Here is a 21,782-nt window from a genome sequence, read left to right on the forward strand (position 1 = left end):
TACATATCCCCTTTTTGTCGGAGATGCTCTCACGACACCGAATGCCGTAAAGGTTTAGATTAATAATGAATTATTTATTCGCATAATTGAAATCTAGCGAAAAGCTTTTTGGGGGATTGGAATGTAAATAAAAAAAGAAGGGATATGCGCTACCCATTGGTTTGTTCCGGAACCGTTCCCCGTTGCCCATTGCATGGTATCATCAAACGGTACTTAATTCTACGAAAGATCCCAGGTAAGCGCTGATCCTTACACTGAACCCAGCCGAAGCGTGCCCAGTTGTATCAAATCCTGCATCTCTTAGCCCAATTCCGCACACCACCTTCCGTTTCGTTCCAGCGAAAGTTCTCCATGCAGAATCGTAGCTTCCCATTCTCGATACATGAATGCTTTTGATATTCGTTGGCTTTTCCTTTCTTTTCGCACATTTTCCTTCCTTTATTAGTGTGTGTGCGTTGCTATCAGCTAACTCCTTGTTGGTTGAGGTTGGGATGCCGCCTGCTGTGTATCCGCTGCATCGGGTCTGATAAATCCCCACTAATGGCAATCTAATTAATGGGTTTTATTTATATTAACCCTTTCCAACGGTTGCGCTTTCATAAATAATATTTTAGCAAATTAGTTTTTCCACTCGCGTGGGACTATCAAAAACCAGTCGAGATGTGGTGTGGTTTTTCGCTATGTAAAGAGGAACGAGGTGGCAAATCAAGATGGTAGTCCAGCTTTCGGCAAACGTAAACCTAGCACCGGCAAAGTATCCCTCAGACGCCACTCACCCTCACGGTTGGGAACAACAAGTCACAACCGCAAGGAATCAGCGAGCACGGTGCACAGCGCCACAGCCACGCCAACCGCAAACCATCTGACACATCGGTTTTTGCAAATGGACCCAGTTGACGTAAACGGTGAATCCAATCGGTGGTGATGGGTTAGCAGTTTGCCACGACGTTGTGCACTGCTTCCCGTCAGCTGCCAACCAAAGGGCAGAAGGAGCGCAAACTTTTCCGAGTGCAGTCTTGAGCGTACGGTTGATTAAATCGCTTTGGAAGAAAACAAAGTAACGCGCAGAACTGCTGAAGGATTTTAAGTTATTATCAAGCATAACATGACGGCAACCTTCATCATCATCATTATCGGTATGAGGGTATCGAACAAGTATCCTCCCGCAGAGGTATCTTTCAGAACTCTGTTGATAAGCGGTTGGCATGTGCTGAAGCTTTTGAGACTCGCCCACCGGGTCTGGTGATCGTCCAAAAGTTAAACGTACTGCGATACATCCTGTGTCGAAAAAACGTTACCTAACTTTGGTGGAACGGAGTGGAGAATTCATCAAATATTGGCACCTCCCAATGGGAAGATGGAACAAAGCTGCCAAACCCAACCCTATTGCGCCGTTGTTTCGATATGCCATTGTACTGCTGCAGTAACGAGTTGTGTCACACCTGCTGAGAATAACTATGCTCAACTGCTGTGTGTCCTTGCGTGCACCCCTACCCCGTGGTTGAGATTCGTTGCCAAAGTCACCGAGCGTTGTGTGGAGGCGAGTCGTTAAAATCATAGTAGTTTCGCACGTTTCTTCTCCATCAAATGGTGTCAAAATTCGCTCACCGCTGGGGTAACGCTTTCGAGTTCCTTTCACCTATCTTTACACCAGGTGCCCCGGTACCCAGTCACGTGATGATGGAGATCTTGCCAATGCTTCGGAGGTGAACACGCAGAATAGAATACCGTTTGGTATAGGTCAAGATGTAGGGCGAGCGCGTGACCCATCAGGTTGGAACAGCAAATGCAGCATCTGCGGTGGCAGCAGTCATCGAGTCCTATCGAGTGACACGTATTCACCTACCCCCCTGTCTTGTGAAGCATTCGCACTGTGAAGGCTTTAAATAATTTGAGATATTTTTATCTTTCAATCAATTCGGGTTTTTGGTTGGTGAGCTAGTTAGTGTTGGGACTCCAACTTTCAAATTTACCAGTGCTCGGTTTGCTTGGTGTTTGCCATAGCCACTTTAGCGTGCCTGTGTACCTTTTTTGTTTATGCCAGTTTGGCTTATTGATTTATAAATAAGTATTGGAGTTTTGGTGGTGTTTTTTTTTATCTTTCATTATTCAATACTGGTGAGTTGTTGAGATGCAAACACAACGGAGGAGAGGATTGGTAGGAATTTCCATGTTTGTACAACTACGTCACATACCAGTTTCTGGTGGACATAATGCCGCACAGATCTGCTGTCGTCTTTTCTACCGATACGTTGCGGGGTTTGCTTTTTTTTGTTGTACATTTGCCCATGTACTTCTTTCTCCGCGTCCAGCATTATGCTGCCGTTTCTTCCAATACACGCATTGCCTCTCGCATTCGTTTTTACGATTTTACTTTTGGCAACCGGTTTTTTGATTGGGTCATGGCGCTGTATCATTTTGAATCATGCGAGTGCAACAGCAGTAAAATGGAACGACTAATAACAAGTGTTCAGGCAAGCGAACTATCGTACAATTTCGGTGTGTTTTTGTTTTAAATAGTTGTTGCACTTGATTGAATTTTAGTGGTAAAAATGTCTCACAGAGCAGAAGGACAACAGTGCTTTATTTTGGTGCTTAATCGTTTGTGGTTTATGTTTTATGACAATTAGACGTTCTCTTAACAGTACTACGGTATGCGATTAATGGTAATGCGACCATTTATTACGTTGTACCACACCAAGTATACATTCTAGGTGCCAGGAAAATAAATTCTCTCTACATGAGCGGAAGAGAATATTTATCCCTTTTTTTTTTGCTTGTTCTTCATTGATTATAATCAAGCGATTCCTGCTCGCTTCCTGTTTCGATAAAGTAGTGCCACACACCCCCCACCCGTTAATTGGTCGGTAAAATGAAATTTATGGAAGCGTTTATCGATGATGGGGGTGACCGATGGTAACGGAAGGTGAATTCTATGTACTTTGTAATGTTAAGCCCTGTGGTCCCTGTGAAGGGATTACTTTCTTCGTTATTTCGTTAATTGTATCATCACGAACCTTACGGGTTCCCCCTGTAGTGGAATAAAAAATAATGACAATGTGTGGATGAGATGTCGCCTATCGGTCATATTTTTGCCAGTTTTGTCGCCGCGGCATTGTAGATAGAAGAAAAGAAACTGCTAAATATTCCCACGTCCAGAAATGGAAGACGAAAAAGGGGAAAAATTGTTACAGTCATGGAATTGATTTCCAATTCAATATCCCTGCAGGTTCTTGCGCAGCTAGGATACAATATCCGTCGGTAGCATTCGTAGCATAGTGCTGTTGTTTTGTGCCAGTGCTATGAATTTAGGTCTGTAGTCGTTTCTTCTGCGCCATGCTTGGACATTATTTCGTTCCTTACACCACTGCGGCCGTTGCCGCATTCTTTCGTTTGCTGCCAGTAGGAGAAATTGTATTGTTTTTGTCTTGTTTTGGGTAACATTTATGGGTGAGGTATCGATGTTTTCCTATCGGTAATTTGACATTGGAATTATGCAAGACGCCTTCGGGTGTAAGAATGAAGGTGGCATTCCATCGAATCGAAGCCAGTTTGGCTGGGGGGAAGGAACCATCAAAGTAATGGTATTGCCGCCTACTCAAATGTATACCTTTCGTTCGCGTGTAACGGAAGGTGTGAACTAATAAAAGATTATTTCGTTTTTATTCACGATTGAAACGCATGTAGAAAATGTGAATTCTTTCATGTAAAAAGTATCCACCCCAAACCATGAAAACATGTTCGAAGATAGCTCGTTTGAAAGCTTTCGCTTTGTTTTGAAGCTGATTTGATTGTTATTTACCATCGCCATGTTCTTTAAATACTTTTTCCTCCTGGGAGCTTGTTCAGCCGAGCATAATTTTCTTTCAAAGTTGCTGTTCTACATTTGGCAGCAGTCGGTATGCTCTGGTATAATATGCTTTTCTTGGACCTTCAAATACACGCGGGGCACGGGTTTGTGAAACAGATAACTACTTATCGCACAATTTATGATCTTTCGTAAATCAAACCATCAACTGAACCGAGGGACACTATGTTGATTTGTTTTATGTTGCCATCATCGCACGTCCCGCGTTTTATAGAGTATTCCGTTGGTGCTGCCGGACCTTGTAGCTCGTTGTCCCGCTAACATGTGCTATGAGATGTGTAGCTCTTGTGTCCCGCACCGCAAGTTCTAAGAACGCATCAACATCTGCCACGTGTATCAACAATCGTCGGGTTAGAGTTTCTTTTCTCAAGGTCCTTGTTTTTTTTTTCTTTCTTGCGTATTAATAGTAATCACCTTAAAACGAATTGACATAGCGCATGTCGTTTGTGTTTAAAATCAGTATGTTTTAGAACACTCAAGAATTTTTTGTTAGCCGTTGATTGAAGCACTCCGAAAAGGGCATGTACATAATTTCGCTATCTAATGCTATCTTCTAAACAGTTGTAGAAAATATTACCAATACAAACATCGTCTTGCACTACGAAAGCTTCGACCCCACAACACTTTGGCCATTGAGCATCATTTATCCATTGGTGGTGCATGTTCGATATTGTGTGCGTTGTCCGTAGGTGCTTTAGGCCCATAAAAAGACAGCTCGAAACCAACTGTTGGCAAGGGACGCAAACATAGCCCCAGTCATCAATCTCAATTTTTGCGCTTTCATGCGAGACGTCACGTATGGCGGCTTCATTCCATACCGACGTATGTCGTCCGGGTATCTTTTTCGGGGTGGGCACGGTCCGTGTAATGCCTTTGCCATTACCTACACATGCACATGGGATAGAGGTATGCTAAAAAACACACACACACACCATGCATATCTCTCTTTTCCATCGCTTTTTTTTGGCAATCTTCTTTTTGGACAACTGTTGCAACTGGTTTGGTTCCGGTTTGTGCTAACTCTAGATTCACGCTCGCAAATTTGTGAACCTGACTAGTTTTGTTCGATTTTTGCGTCAGAGAACTGTAACGGTGACGCTGCCGCGCCGTGGCTGGTGAAATGAATCTAACGAGCTGCAACGATGTTTTGCACGATAATTTCATCATTTTTCATCGGTTTTACGCGCTAATGTGTAAACATTACAACCGATTACTCACAGCTACGCTCGCTCGAGTGTCTAGCTGACAAAGGGGCCGTCATGTCAGGTCTGATTCTGCCATCACCATTAAAGACGACTTGATGAGCAATGTAGTTATCCTAAGTCTTTTAGAAGAAAACGATCTTTTTTTGTATGCTCGATATATTAATACATTGCCACCTTTTTTATACTTTATATTAAGTGTAGAACTTTAAAATTTTATTTTTAATATTGTATTAATTTTAGTTGTTCATAAACAATAAAATCAATTATGTTTTTCGTTACTTTTTACTCGATTTACGTACCTTCGTATCGTTTTTATGTAATAATGTTAGATCTTCTAGATCAACGAAGAGGAGTAGAGCAGAATCTATAAATCTGTTGTTAAAATTACATCATAATTCTCTCTGCTTCACCCGATTGCATCATTTGGCAGTTTTGTGTGGATGTTCATAAATATTGTCCCTTTTTTTATATGCACCACATGAATCGCAGGCAGTGTAGAACTACGCTGCGAAAAAAAACCCCAATCAATCGAAAGAACTGTGAACAGTGCGTCACATGATGCAAACACACAAAGGGGAAAGGATACAACTAGCAGCTTCTCACGCTCACACTTTCGCCCTCTGCACGGGCTAGTAGTAGGGTGGTGTGTGCCAATCCGAGCTGGAGCTGAAAACTCCGAGATTCCAGAATACGGTTTTGCACACAGGGTCCCAGGGGTTTCTTGGAGCTGTGGAGCATTATTCCGTCCGGCTACCCAGCACACGTGTCCGCTTTGTCGCTATTTCACCACCAGCACACGCGACCCAAAGCGAGAGTGAATCTGGCCGGTGGTATCGCATCGAGATTGGAACCGTTTTTGGTTGGTTGTACACTTCTCCAAAGAGCTTCCTGCGAAAGGGCGCTTGGCTCTCTGAGCGGCTGCTGCTGCTGGCTGCTAGAAAGTGAAACCGGGTCGATTTTTCTATGCAACGCAAAATTTTCTTCATTTACTTCAACTTTTATTTTACAGCAAAAGGCAAAAGAAGACGATCCATGGTGCTGCTGCAAGTACAAGTTTCCCTTTCGCCCACCGCGCTCCATTCAGGTACCGTGCTCAGGACGCATGGTTCCCATTTTCCAGAGAATAGTGTCGCTCTGGAATAACCCCGATTTTCCCACGGTTCGGAACTAGAGATTTGTGCTAGTGTGTGGATGTACCACCAACCGTTCTGCACACACACCAGCAAGAGAAACAGAGAGTTCGTCGGAAGGAATGAGAAATAAAAGGGAAAACCCATTCCCGGGGATCAGTTGAATGGTATGACACAGAATGGTGATTAAATGCAAAAAAAAATAGCAAATGTTGATTTATAGAACAAAACAAAAACCAATGAGAGGCCACAAAAACTTGGCCAAACAAAAGGAAACCTTCCCGCTAGTGAATATGCGAAGGATTTTCCTTGGAGAATTGTTTTTTTTCCTTCTTCCTTTATTCACACACGAATTAACTGGCATGGCAGGGAAGATGATATCAGTGGTACAAATTAAAGGAAAGTAATCCGATCTGGTCCGAATAATGACGAAATGGTGGGCCTGATTGACGAATGTGTGCTACAGCAAACATCTCCCATCCCCATCGAACGCCCAGCAGCATGTGAGCGAAGAGAAATGATGACGACATAACCGCCATCCGGTACGCAATAGCATAAAACGGGCGGACACCAACACCAACACCGACGCACCGCAACGTTGATGACGACATCGAGTCGGTTCGGTTCGGCGAGTGTTTGGGGTGTCATATTTGGGGGTGGCACTAAGCCCGAGAGCAGGAAGAACACCCAAAATACACTGTGGCAGACGGGTCCTAGACGGGAGGATATCAATAAAACACACAGCCAAAGCTGCCAGAAGACGGGCACCATAGCTCTTTGGAGCTTCGTGCTTCGTGTGTTGCACGACAGTTGGGGCAGCTTTCGAACGAGCAAGCGCCAAGTTGCGCGTCTTGCCGATGCTACAAACATGTCCGTTTGCCGTTTGTTTTTGGAGCTCTCTGTGCTCTGTATCGCCGTGTGCCGGTTGCGGGTGATGCTGCTGCACTTGTCACCGTTTTTTTTGTTGCCCCAATCGTGCTCCACCGACCACCAATATCTCGCGCAGCACAAAGCAAGCGAGCATATGAACGGGATTGGGTTTCGGCCCTTGCTGTGTGTGCGTGCGTTACCGCGCGCATCATCGTCGGGTTCGTGGTCGTGGCAGCAACACGCAGCGCAACAACACACCATTGCGCGATGTTTCGTTGCGGTGGTGGTGTGCGCGATGGTACCGATGCTTCGAGCAAATCTATCGGATCCGTTCGACGTTCGGTTTCAGTCCAAATCGCGCCGCAGCCAGAGCAAGTTGTGGGGCCCAGCTCTCCGTTGTTCTATCCGTTGTTTTTCCGGCCACCGGAATTTCTTCGTTCGGTTTTTTACGTGGCCACCTTCCCGTGTACGCGGCACCGAACATCGCGTCTCCGTGCGTATTGCGTGAGTGTATGGTTCTTGCCGGGCTCTTTTTTGTTTTAACATTTTCGTTCTTTCAACCCGCGCAAATTAAACGCAAAACCTATCGGTGCTATCTGTCGCGAAAGTCGCGATTGCTGATTCTTTCATTGAGGAAGAGTTCCCGTTTGTGCGTGCAGGCGTGCTGCACGACGACGTGCCTGCGTATCTGCTAGTCGCGGAGTCGCATGAGTTTTCGTATGGCAACACGCGACTCACCAAAAACAACCCCCGAGACACACCAGCATCAGTAAAAGCGAGATGATGGCGTCGGAACGTTCGTTCCATCCATCGTCCCTTTAAGTGACGGAGTTTTGATGGTGCGTTCGGTTCGGTTTATGTTGCTACTTTGTCGTCCGCTACATTTCCTGTGCACACAGATTCATTTTAGCCCCCCATCTGAAGCTCGCTATCTCACCTTCTCTCTCACGTTCTCTTTTACGCGTTCGTTTAGCAGCGATTTTTTTTACGTGTTTGTGCAAATTTTGCCGGTTGGCGGCGGTTCAGTATATGCAAGCGCGAATTGCCGTCTCCCATCATTATCTTCATTACCGGCCGCCTGTCCCTCCGTTAGCTCTCTGTGTTCCGTTTCGCTTAATGTGAGGTTTGGCCGTGCAAAATATGCAATGTGGCGATGACAGATCTTCCGATTGTTTCCATCATCTTCTCGTCGTGGCCTTTCGGCCGTGCTGTCAGTGTTCGAACTCGGTACCGGTTTTTTTGTCCGCGGATGGGCAGAGGACGGTTGCATGTGTGGAAAGTTTCTCTGCCCCTCCGTTCCTTCCCTCCCAGTGAACAATCACCCCGAAAACTGTGCAACTCCCTGTCGTGCAGTACCCCCTGATGGGCGGATGTGCAGTTTAGCTTTGTGCCGTGCGAAGGTACAGCCGCCAAGTGGTTAAATAACATTGACAAACAATTTTATCGCGCAAACAAACGCATCCCAACTTTGTTACAATTTGTGTGTTCGAACTGTGTAGCGGCATTGAAATTTGCATTTGTTTTGCCCCTTCGGACAACCAAGCCAAGAGAAGAGCCTTGGTGTGATCGGTTGTGATCAATCGTGTGCCAGCAAAACAACGAAAAAAAAAACCCGTAATACGGACGTGCAAAGTACAATTAATTAATCTTTTACGACACCAGTCTCGCGCGCATTCGTGGCATTATGTAATGGAGTGGAAGATGAAAATCCCACAAGAACAAAAAACCAAACTCTTTGCCGTCGACCGATCGTGCTTATGCAAGTGTGTGCATCTTCTCGTACTCGGGCGATGTGCAGGCAATTTCTTTGTGGTGCTACAAATTCAATAACCGATGCTAACTTTTCCGTTCAAACAAAAAAAAAGCGGTGTGGGTTCAGTAGTTGTGTTGTTGTTTTTTTGTTTAACAAAATGGTACGAAAATTTACAAACTCGTCGATTGTGTGGGGCACCCACTCGTTCTGTTGAAGCTGCGAATGATCAATCGAATGCGAACGACAACTGCAAGCAAGCAACTCAGACTCTGTTTGCGCATTTTTCTCACCTCGCCGATACAAAATAGTACGCAAACATAATCAGCACCTCGTCCCTAACGCTTCCAGCTGTGATGAAGGTGATAATGATGATGGGAGGTGATAATAGTTTAACGTCAGTTGATTAATACTTAAGCCAGAAGAAAAGGGTGCAATAATATTATCAAACATGCAATAACAGTTTCAAGTATCTGCGGTGTTTACTTGTGCGTGTGTGTGTTTGTGTGTATGTGTGTGTGTGAGTGCATTACATTTTTCCTGCCAGCAGCAAAAGCACGTTGAAGCCAAAAGCAAAATAATAGCGTAAAGTGGGTATTGTGATCGATCACGTGTGTTGTTAAGGAAGCGTACGTTATGGTTCTATGCTTCATTGGAGGAAGCAGCGCAAAGTTAGAATTCATTTACGTAATCGTTCACACGATCACCTTCTCATTAACAAGGGGGAAAAAAAGCATTGCTATCAAGCTATCAAACGAAACAGTTGTGTGCAATTCGGGGTTTGAAGAACATTTATTGACAACGCGACGTTTAAAACTCACCATAAGGGTAGTAGTTAATGTTTGTAGTAAAGAAAATAGAATGGAAAATAAGGTACCGATCAAATACTCACCCATGCGGCCCGTACTACTACCACCATCTCAAAGCCGCCGTAATGCTGCTGCTGTCGAAGAAGGTGGAGATGCAGTTTGCATCTAGCGTTTGCAACACCGAAAATAGATTACGTCGAAAAGAGAAGCAAAAAAATCCCCCAAAGGTTTGGTTCGGCCTTCCCTTGTTACGTCGTGTTACGTTCATGTGAAACTGTGTGTTTGTGTGTGTTTTCGTTTTTTTTTTGCGACGTGATCACAGGCCATGCGAAGGACCGGATTCCTTCGAGCCAACCAATCAAGCAATCGCGTTGATCGAACCGCGTTTGCCCGATTTGCTCAGCGCAACAGCGCCAGATTGTGCGTTTTGTTTTGGTGTTTCGTTGGGCAGTCGGGTCGGTTTTTGTGGCAATTCCCTTCCAAATATGTGATTGTCTAATTGGTGACGATGCTAGGGGGTTTCAATTACGTGCCATTTTGTTTTTTAATGGCACTGGCGCAGCGTTGTCGATGCAGTGAATGTCTATTTTTGGTGTGCTGCAAATGTATGCCATGTTGCAGCCTCCAAACATATCCTTAGCACGCATGAAGCACGCAAAAGTTAACGCAGGTTCAACGAAGGTGGACCCTCCCGTTATCGCTCATTATGTGTGATTATTTTCTAGCCGGCCAGAGTACCGGCCGAGCAAAGTAGCGATAGCATAAGATCCTTTTGCTTTTCTTGCTTCCTTTCCGAACAGTTCTCAGCATCTCAGTGACCTGGTGAGGGCTTTGATTAAGGGCGCACCAGCAATAACCAACTCGCACTGTATCAATTCCGCTGTAGCGACAGGGTTTCGGAAAACGTCATAAGAGGCATAGCACAGCACAGAAACATAATTTCCAGAACAATTTCCAACACAACTTCTTGCCCGAGACCAAGTCGTAGAGCTGTGCTCGCGACGAGAGGGCCAACCCGTAGCGTGATTTTAATTCAATCATTGCGAGTTACGTCGTTCTCGGGTCGTTTGTTAATTTCGTCTTGCCAGAGTTGGTGAGCCTCCGTCGCCTTTTCGTGTCCGTATGTGTATGTTTCCGTTTCGTTACGATGTAATGCCGTTCGCGGACGAGCCACATGGCAAAAGGAAGGCGAAAGGTGGTACAAGACTCCCCCGAAACGACCACAAACATTCCCTTTCCGAGATGCTACAAGATTGGCGAGTTCGGAAGACTGATATAAGTTTTTGGAACATATAGTTGTACTGTATTTGTCCAAACGAACACGAGTAGTGTGTGCCAACCTGGACGGAGAGGGAACTTGGAAACTTTTCCATGTTTGCGTTCATTTTTAATCAACGCACCGCGCTCCGTAATCAACCGTAAGAAAATTTACTGCCTTACAGATTAAGTTTATCGCTCTCTTTCGCTAATCGAAGGCGAGAGAGCTACCCTGTGCATTTGCCACTGCTCTATCACACACCTTCTGGTCGACTGTTTTTGGTGAATTCTTTGGACGTTCATTGGCCCTTGATGAGCCCCCTGTTGGGGCAGAACGTCACCTTCAGTGCGGGGATGATTTTTTGGGGAAACTCTTTAAACTCTCGTCAGGCATGTGCCGTTACGGCCGCAATTATGGTTTTTCGATAAATCACGAAAACTCCGCAAGAAAACGATAATGCTATGAAAACGTTTTATTTTCCGAAGCGTATCAAATTTGTTCCTTCCGCCCGTGCGTAAGCAACCACCGCTGAGACCGCAGACAATTTTCCGGCTGAACTTTCCCGAACTGTGATGGATGGGTTTGCTTAAAATCTACGCTCCATTTTGTTGAATGTCCTGCCCCCCGAGTTCTGGCGATGACTGATTTTCGAGGAAGTTGTCTGATAGACAGGGAATAACTCACCAAGAATAGCACACAATCGAAGCAATTCCTTTATGCTGTTCTACTTTGTCTTGGTGTGAGCAAAATATTTACATATCCGGTTTTTGGGTTGTGAGCACATTAAGATTGCGTTATGTGTTTTTCTTCACGTTCAGATGCACGAACACTGCTTCCCGCTGTACTGATTTCAATTGTTTCGGCGTGGACTTCTGCGGGTCGCAGCAAAAGCACATGAATTCTTTCCTTCATCTGCACACCAATGCGACCAACCCGTATTTACTGTCGCCTACCGGAATAGCCCAGCGTACTGCAGCCAAGACCGCAAACCCACACACAAAAATCTGGCGAATGAAGTATGGGCCTCGGCCTGGCTGGTGGCCACCCGACAACGAAGATGCAAAGAAAAGCAATTGAGCAGAGAATCGATGGTGCCGATGGGTAGGAAGCAGTAAGTTGGAAACATGGCACAAGATTGCTACGGCGTTGATAACTCCGCTGACCCTTCAGTCCATGGGGTCTCGCGCACCGGATGATGAAGAAGGTGATCTGACCCCATCATGTACCATTACACACAGTTCCTCAACACACACTTGGCGTGGCCTGAGCGTCCCATTGCACCGTATTTAAATGGAACATCATTGGTGTGTGCGGGTTTGCTTCTCGCGTACCACCTTCATGCGTTTGCTCGAAGAAAGATTGCTGTGGGGTCGTGAAGGCAACGGTGACCTATCAAGACATTGTCGCTGATGGTGATGTTTTTTTTCACAGAAGAATCCTCGAACATTTAGGCGCATGATGTGTCTATACGATCGAAAAATGTTTTTTTTTTCGAGTTTGTTGAGCTTTGGAATACAAGCGATTAAGTTTGGTAGTGTGTTGTTTCTTTGCAGGCAAAAGGTGTCACTGCTTACAACACGCTTATCAAACTCAACTGTAGCAAGCGCTTAAGGATTTATCTTTTTAAAATGCCTTAAGCATGTTTCTATCGCTTACTAACCAGAACCAATATATTTTATGTTCACATAATTTAGCGATAAAACGTACCGGTTTTCTTATCAAAACAACCAGCGCTTTTGAATGATGTTGTTATTTGTTTGTTTTGGTTTCGACATTATCGTGTGCAGTTTGATACCTTTTACCCACCACGAGTACGACACTCATTATGACAGTACATTTTTGCTATCTTAAAGACCAAAACCGCGCGAACTCTTCTCCGCTCGATACCGAATCGTGTCCTACAGGGGGAGCCTCATGCGTTGAACAGAGTTTGTTTTTACCTCATTCTTCCATCGCCCATATGATTACCATCCGTTGCACAAAAAAAAAACCGTGAACGGCGCGAATTCACGTTAAGGGAATGATCGCGCAAACAGAGCGTCTATTTATTCTAACGATTGCTCCTCCACTTGTTGTGCCCTGTGTGTGCTGTGTGTCCGGCAGCGCCACGATTCCTCCCTATTTTTTTACGCAATCAATGGACACACGGATCGCACAAACAGCACGGTGCGCGAAGTGGCACTTTATGCGAGCTACCAGTGGTGGTGATTTTCAACTCAACTGCATCGTGTGCCGCTCAAGATTCGTGGGCGCGTCCAGTGCGACAACGTCATACGTACGCTCGGTTCTGTTGACGTTGTGCATGAAGGGGTGGTTATCAAGTAAGATTTGTTTTGCGACTGCAATTGCAAAAGCTTCACTGCCGTGTTTCAACGCAGTTGCAGTTCTGGTGCTTGTTGCACGTGCTCCGATCATACTTAGCGGCGGATAACAACAATTACACGATTGATGGCAAAGTTGTTAAAGAATGTATGTAACGCGACAGAAAACTACAATTGAATTCGTCTGTAAGGAAATGGAAAGCTTTCATCTTACAGCGCTTACATCACACAAGTATGTTTACAGTAATTAGTTTGTGCTTTTTTTTGTTTTCCCAAAACCTTCCTGAACGACGTGCGACTATATAGACAGCGTTGCCACAATGGCCGCCCTTCTCGTGCATTGTAACGTTCGTGTAAATTTAGAAAAGCTCATCCGCCTTCTGCATGCGGAGTGCAGCGCTGTAAAGGAAAAACGAACCCGAACGGTCAAGCGAAGAAAGAAAAACGCTGTTGACCAAAAATGCATGCTCGCGTGCAACAGCCAGAAGTTCGCGTTGCATACCGTCTGCGACATTGAACTGGCCCAGTGGCGAAATGGTTGCATCTGCACAGGTAAGGTGCGATCGAAATCCACCTCGACACGCGAACCCGCCGCTCTGCCTGCATCCATTGAAAAAGAGTGCCAATGACGCGCTGGTGCAGATCGATTCACTTTACTTAAGCACTACTGAAATAAACACTGTGGCTGCTGTCGAGGGGGGAGGGAGAGGGGGGGGGGGGTCATATAATTTGCGCAAAGGGAAAACCTTACCGCAAGGCCAAATGTGCACCGCCGTCGCGTTAAATTTCCTTTCCTGCGAACAAAGTTACAAGTTTGTTTTTATTCCCTTACCACACGGCTTTTTCTTTTTCAACCTTGTTGTGTTTTGTATTTGAACTTCATGAAAGCAAACGTCATAGTGACGTACGTACGAGACATACGGCCATCAAAGCATCTTGTAAATATGATCTGACTATTTTGTTTATAAATAATGCTGCCGGAGCAGAATTATCAGCACCACGCCATCCACATCAATCTGCAACAAATGTGCTCATATTATGAAGCTGTTTTTGAAGACTTCTTAAAGATGACCCTCTCTTGTATGGCAGCTTGTTCTTCTACCAATATATTAAACGCATAGCAAAAGGGGGTAAAATTCAACCCGTCGCTTTATCGCTCTACCATCTACGCTAAGCATGATTTGCAAATTTTGTAACATGTTCCGCAGACTTATGACCTCTAAATTATCGATAATCATCCACAGGGGAAGATAAACACACCCAGGTTCACACAACCCAATCCATAACTCCTGTGTCCCGCGTCACTTGAGGTCAGATTTATTTTTTGGGCCATAATTTATGGGCAAAAATGTTCTTTGTTCATATGTCATCCGGTTATGGTCCGATTAGTTTTGCCATTAGCTTTGAGGGATCGTACAGCGTACACCAATATATAAAAAAACCCCCTCTTGACCATAGGGTAATGGGAAGGTATACTCTCTCAACCTTCTCTTCGCATCGATCGCAGTAAAATGTATTTGAGAAGAAAAAAGTACAAACCGAACCACGAAAAAACCACGCACAAACATTTTTATAAATAGCTCCGACATGAACGAACGATCACGAGGAGGAAATGCATATGTGAAATTAAAAAAATATATATATATAGCCGATGAAGAAGAAGCATTTGAAATGTCAGTGGAACGAACTTGTTGCACATGGTTTAAAACGAGCAGATGGCATTGCATGAGATGGTGGTGGATCTTTATTAAAATATGGATTTAACGAACAGAGTTTGCTGGAAAAAAAATTTATTTGATATTCTTCAAGATTTGTTCTTGTTGTGCCATCTCCTCGACCTACTCTGCTAGGAATTAAGGATAGAATCTTTAAATGCTGGTTAGATATTTAGTGTCTATTCTTCATAGACATACGCCTTGTGTATGTTGCGTTGGCTTATTACTACGGCAGACATTTTTTTTTCTTGAGATCTTTAGAGATCAAGCTCAAAATCACTAACCGTCAAATAGCAAACGGTATGTCCAATCTGCAGAAACTCCCCCAGAAACCCACTGACCTGTGCCAAAACAGAACCGTACCATATTGTTTGCCCTGTTGCGCTTTCTCTGCGGCTTCGACCCCAAAGTCGAAATGTTCACCGTACTTCGGCAGATTTTCCTCCTTTCCAACCAGTTTATTCTTGATCCTACGGTTTTCCACCGTACCAAGCTCTCGCGAAGACACACGTTGCCGAAGCGTGCGTTGCCATTTTTTTGTTTTGCCTCCCTCTCCCCCTAAGACTTTCTGTTTGCTATTTTGATGTTTTGAAAATTTTGCATTCTCACCCAGCCATCCTGGCTCCCGTTCCGCGCCACAATTTTCCTCGCCTCGTCGTCCGAAAAAAGGAGTAACGCTGTGGGAACATTTTCACGGTGAAGGACACCGATGGCAATGGCCGCTTCTGTCATTGTCGATGGTTGCTGGGGGAACCTGGGAAGCGAGTGGTGGTGAATGGTTGCGAAGTTGCGCCACGGTGGTGTGCGGGAAATTCGACGTTTTCTTTTTGTTCTGATACGCTTGTATTAGTCGTAAGTCGTACCATAACTGTTGCCTTCGAGATATTTCTATAGGTCTATATTCATCGCAATTTTGAACGTAACGCCGGCCTAGCTCAGCTGATGATGATGTTGCGTCCGATAGAAGCACGGCAGCGAACGATAATCCGCAGTGTAGAGGTTCTTTTTCTTTTGCAAACAGAATTATTTTGTTTATTTATATTACGCCACCAAAACCGGCTGTTAAAGAGCCGGAATGTATAGTTTTGCATTTAGTTTTGGAGAGAATTATTGAATTTTGGTATGTTATTCCCACCCGTTACTGATCGTGAATGTCCAAAAAAAAATCCCTCGTAAATTGTTATCCGAAAATTCAACAACGAGATGTGTTGTGTCAAACGAAACGAATCCTTGCGAAAAGAGAAAAAAGAGAATGTGAGATAGCCCGAAAGGAAATGTGTAGCGTGGTGGAAAGCCCGAATTTCCACCCTTCGGTACAGCATCGTTAAATCATTATTTTGTCAACTGTCAATTATTGCAGTGGTGTGGAGAACAAAGATGACATTTTATCGTGTGCACAACTGGAAGCACGCCAGCAACAACGTTTGTCAGACGAAACCGAACAGTGTGCCGAAAGCGGTAACAATAGTGTCGTGTGTAGCAGCGACCAGTTGTCAGTTGCACAGCGTCCAGCAGCGATTTCCCTGCCGTGCGTCGCCAGCGCTGGTCTAGAGCAAGTGAAAGCGGAAGAAACAATACCAATCCCAGTGCGTGCGTGCATCGCTGACCCAGCGTACGTTGAACTTATCGCCGCTAACAGTGCTGAACAAGCGGAACGCATCGAGTCAGCCGGTGGAAAGGTGTTGTTGTGTGTGAAGAAGAACGATTCGTCGGCGGCAGTGTCGAGTGAACCGGTGGTGCAGCGCTCTCGAATCTTGCGCGAGCTGAACAGCATCCCGACCGTGCCGAAACCAACATCAAGCAGCCGTCCAGTGTCCGTTACGGCGTCAATCTTTACCAGCCTTCCGGCTGGAGCGTGCGGTTCCGGGGCGGAAAAGTCACGTGCTTTTGCCAAACCAACGGTCAACAGTACGGTACCGTCGGCGATCGCACCACCACCACTGCAGTCCGTTACGGCGAAGCTGTTCGTGACGCTTCCTCCGACAGCCGGTGGCGCTAATACCGGTGGAGCCAGCGGTAGCAAACCTCAGCACGCCACCGAAAAAATATTCGCCCCACGGACGGAAGATATGAATAAAGGATTCTTGATGTTCTCCGAGGAAGAGCCTGGATTGACCAGTAAGTATAATGACTACGTATGATATTGTATATGCTTTGCCGAAAGTATCTCCCCCATCGGCAAGATGGAGGATCACTTTTCCGGCAATAAATTTGACGTGCGAATTGATTCCCGCTCCTTTTTACCCATTCCTATGGAACGCCTTCCAAAAGTTCCTTGCTTTTCGGTAAATCCTCTGACACCAATTCCTCAAAACCACACCACCCAGGAACTGCGCAACGGTTATGTCGTTAAGCATCCTCCACTTTCTCAACACATCGTGCCATTTCTCCGTCATGATGGCTTTTTTTTTTTCAACGGAAGAAGTATCCTGCTGTGACAGTAAAACGGTTTACTGAAAGGATTTTCCTTCAAGTTTGTCCATCTTTTCTTCCACCATGCTCTCTTCTAAACTTCCCTTTTTTAGCTTTATCAGCTCCAGCTTTTTCGTTATGCGCTAAGCCTCCCCCGTCTACGATAATGTCCGGTTGCTTTGCGCCTGCTAACGTCCTCCATGCATTACAGGACGCCCGACCAGCGCCTCTTGAAGTTACGGCACCCCCGAGAAAAGCGCTCCTGTTTCTATTTAATGAGCCAAAACGATGATGGGTGGTCGACGATCCTGTGGGGAGAAACTAGTTACTGTGTAGCGCAAACCCTCCCGTGGCGGGGTGGCGGCTTGGTTGGTTGGTTATTTTTCTTATCACTTTCCCCAGCGATGGTCGATGGTTAAAACCCGGAGAACCGTCCGAGTATCACGTGACGAAAGCATAACGGCCTTTTTTTCCAGGACAGCTCTTGCTTTTGAGCGCGCTGGTGGTCGGGCTGTGAAGGGTACATTTTAGCAGCAGAGACTAGCATAACAGCCCCATTTCGACGAGGCGTTCCGTTCGCGGCGCTCGGCAAACGGCAATCCAACGTCAATGGGGAAAGAACTCACCCTGTCAGCGACTTAACTACGAATTGGCCACTGCTCACCAAACCCTTGTGTTAATCTTGCTGTAGTCCTAGTATGGCAACTTTACACTGTGACCATGTGCATGTGACCAAGGCGGTTGTGAAGGATAGAAAACACGAGTACTACGCCTATAATGAAAGGCATAAGAAAGAGACGGGAAAAAACGAGCAAGAAAACATTGGCTATCACTGAAAAAGTATTGCCTACCATGGCTGGTTCATCGGGAGTTCGCATACACCCAGCTCCTTCTTTTCTTTCGCTGAGTGGATGTGCTGGATACACCACTCCCTCACTGACCTAGATTCCTTGCGCTGGAAAATTCATCCCAGTCAACTCGGGCGCATTGGTGTGCTAGACGGAGAAGGCAGCGTACCAGTGTATGCTATCCAATTTCCCAACCCATCTATTAGGGCCCAGCACTGCTTGATATTGGAGCGCTCTGATGTATAAAACGTACACAATTGTAGTTGGACACAGGCAGGCACACGAGCGAAAACTGGTAGCAAAACGACACCTATAGGATTTTGATGTGTAGAGACCTCTGGGAGCCTTCTGGTGATTGCTCTGATTGTTTCTACTGAGCAGTATCAGCAGAAACAATCATCTGATTCCAACAGTCCGTCTCTTTGAGGACTGTTTGATATGGACTTTCAGGAGATTGTTTCTTGTCATATCACAGTTTAACACTAGAGACACAAATTAAGGTTACTTTCAGAATATTGATTGACAAATCTTCCATATCCCAAAGCACGAATAAATTCTCAAGCAAAGGACCGTCGGTGATTTAGCTACTTGCATCTAATCTTTATAATTCACTTTTCGTTAGTGTCGAACACAAACACCTTACCTAACACTGTCGTACATAAACCCCTTTTATGCGAGTTCCAGTTTGCTTTTTTTTCTTATTAACTGAAAGCATAAAAAGTACGTTTAAACAGCCTGCCGCCTCTACAGCTTCCTTGGTGTCTCGGTGGCCGACCCTCCTTTTTGCTATCGAGCGATCTTAATACTTCATCTCATTTCTCTAGCTTATATCGTGCTCGAGTGAATATTTGGCCCGTTTATTGAGGATGCCAAAGACCCTTTATCGCTCGGCACACCTACACCCTCAGCAGCTCATAGACGCCTCGTCTGTAATATTTTTGCATCATTAGAACGATAAGATATGGTTTAACGACGACAAAATGGGACAAAATGAAGGAAGGGGGACGTGCAGGGAGATGTCTGTTGTACGTCAAGAATTTTGTCGACCCGTTGATCCATTTGTGTCTCGTTGCCTGCTGCTGGGGAAGATGCCTTCTAGAAAGTCGAAAGTAGTGGGATTAAAGCTCAAGCGAAACCACCCCCCTTAAAGGCTGCAGGCATCGTTGCAGAATTACTAATGAATAAAACCCCCAGTTCCGTTGGGAGGACACAGGCAGCATGGTTTGGTTCAAATTTCAGCATATATTTTACTCGTAATTCATCTTTACGCACCGCTCGTCAAGGGCACTCCAAAAAAACCGTGTCGATCACATGGTTTACTTTCCTTTCCTGCGCTGCAATCTTACCATCGTCCCAGCATCTCGTCGCTTATGGTTCGAAATTAAAGGAGCGTGATGCGACACCAAATTCCAGTCACCCCTAAATTTAGAATTTATTTGTCGTTTACATTTACATGAAAATGAACCTCAATCGTTGTTTGCTTCTTTCTTTTTGTTAAAAAAAGTAGAAAGTACGGTAACCATTCCCTGCATCCAAAGGCCAAGATCTGAAGTGGTTCACGTGCCATTCAAAAAAAACGAACAAATAAATATTTCATCCTCCCTCGCTCGATCCTCATGCGATGGAGGCGATCCTTCACCACAATGCAGAACAGCAAGGAGAAAGGAAGGTAAAAAAGACATTTCGGCCCCCAAAAACGTAGCCCCACATAAATATTCTACCCCGAAACGATTTACGGCGCGTGGTTCAGATTCAATATCAGCAGCAGTAGCACACCACTACGCGCCTGTTCGCTCCCGTGTTTTTGGGAACCTCAAACCTCACCGACCCAGGTTTGAATGTACAAAAAAAACCCTTGAAGGCGGCGGATCCTGGCGTGGTTTTGGTTATATTTTGTTCGTACCGCACCCCTCATTTTCATATCACGCCATTATTTTTTATATCTTCCTTCATTACACGCTTTTCCCATTGCACCAATTTGCCACGGAGACTCCCGCTGCGTGCTATTTTCTCACTCACCCATCCATCCTTGGTGTCCGTGAAGAATTGAGCTTTCGAGCTTATTCTCAAGAGCATACCGATGCGGAACGGTTTGAGTGTTTATCTCAGTGTACCGCACCCCGCAAAGGTTGCATGTGGACAGTGATGGAGGCTCCAAGATGTGTGCTTCGAAGCCAATTTCACTTGCTTTTAGATCGTACCGGTATGGGTACCGGTGGCCACAAAAAACGGGGGAATAAATCCTTTTAACCTTGTTGAGGAAAATTTAGGTAAACTATTCGTCGGAGGGTGGTGAAGGAGGCTGTCTGCTACCCGTAAATGGTACACCGTTGTTGCTGGGAATTACTTATGCGATGATGAGCCTTATTATCACGCTGCAAAAAGATAAACAAACTCTCCTGGTGGAGTTGGAGAAGACTCCACCAACTCCTTGAGCATTGATGCTCCAATCATGGCGCTAGCTTGTTCAGTCAGGTCTCGCAACCGTATTGTCCTTGTGCTGGGTGTGTGTATGTGTGTGTTCACACATTCCAAACCCGAGGGTGTCAAACAAGTCGCCCCACAAAACAAACGTTTCTGTTCTGTCACAACAAATTCGATTTGCGATGTTTGCCGTCTTTGGCCAATTTCCCACGGCCTTTGTCAAAGTGTGTGCGTGACGGTACGCAACACCCACGTAGCAGCCCCATCCATCAGGAAGGTTGCGAGTGATTTGGCTACTTCGTTAGGCCGACAACAACACAATCCCCCGAGGAGGCGGCCGGCTACGTTATATTCATTTATAGTATAAGGGTGCTTCCGTTACGGTTTCGGTAACGTCACCGGAAATAGTGTAGGTCCGACCGTTGGGGACGGCAAGGACGAAGCACAACGAAGCGAGCCGTGCTGATGGCACGTGGCTTGAAGGGTAGCGACCGACCTGGTCCCAGAACACCCTTAAACACCGAAATAATCATGTAATTTGAATATTCAAATCAAAATTCAACCCCCGGTGCAAAAGTGCGTCCGGCACGAAAACCCGCTTCAATTGCGGCCCCGGGCCCCTGGCCTGCCCGGATGGATGGGACGGAATTCCTGAAAGCTTCATTTTTATTCACAACCTGCCGTGATGTGTCCTGCACGCAGGCCAGTTGAGCGTGCGTGTGTGATTGTGTACGGATAGACTTTCGACGGTTACGTGTGCCGCTAGACCAAGCCGCACGTGTTGGCCGTATTCTGCTTCGGGGGACTTTTTTGTTTTATTTTGGAGAGGGTGGCGTCCCTTCAGTATTTTTTTTATCTCCAACGATCATAAGACGTCGCGTTTTGTGTGGAGTGATCACGCACAACAACAAAAAAACAAGAACGAGCATGATGTTAACATTTCGTGCAAACCATGATGATGACTTTCACCCGGTTATATACAGGTGCTTATATACAGTGATCAAACCAAATCACCCACGCAAAAGTTTGCCTTTTTTTTTGCTGTTGGCGCAATGAGAGCAATCAATCCAAGTGTTTCCTTCATATCGTACTTGCTCCTTCCGCCGGAAGCTTTTGGGGTGTAGATTTTCCGTGCGGGGTTGTTGTGAAAATGCGCACGAGAAAAGCACACT

At 45.5% G+C, this 21,782-nt stretch overlaps 1 protein-coding gene across 1 annotated transcript in view; it reads left to right on the plus strand.

Moving 5' to 3' along the window:
* LOC128299351 (protein similar) overlaps positions 1-21,782 on the plus strand; it is a 109,023-nt gene that overhangs the window by 65,840 nt on the left and 21,401 nt on the right. Inside the window, exon 7 of the mRNA XM_053035288.1 lies at positions 16,287-17,044. Coding sequence (XP_052891248.1) covers positions 16,287-17,044 — 758 coding nt within the window. The remainder of the gene's footprint in view (positions 1-16,286; positions 17,045-21,782) is intronic.

This window comes from Anopheles moucheti, chromosome 2 (assembly GCF_943734755.1).
Source record: "Anopheles moucheti chromosome 2, idAnoMoucSN_F20_07, whole genome shotgun sequence".
NCBI classification, from domain to species: Eukaryota; Metazoa; Arthropoda; class Insecta; order Diptera; family Culicidae; genus Anopheles; species Anopheles moucheti.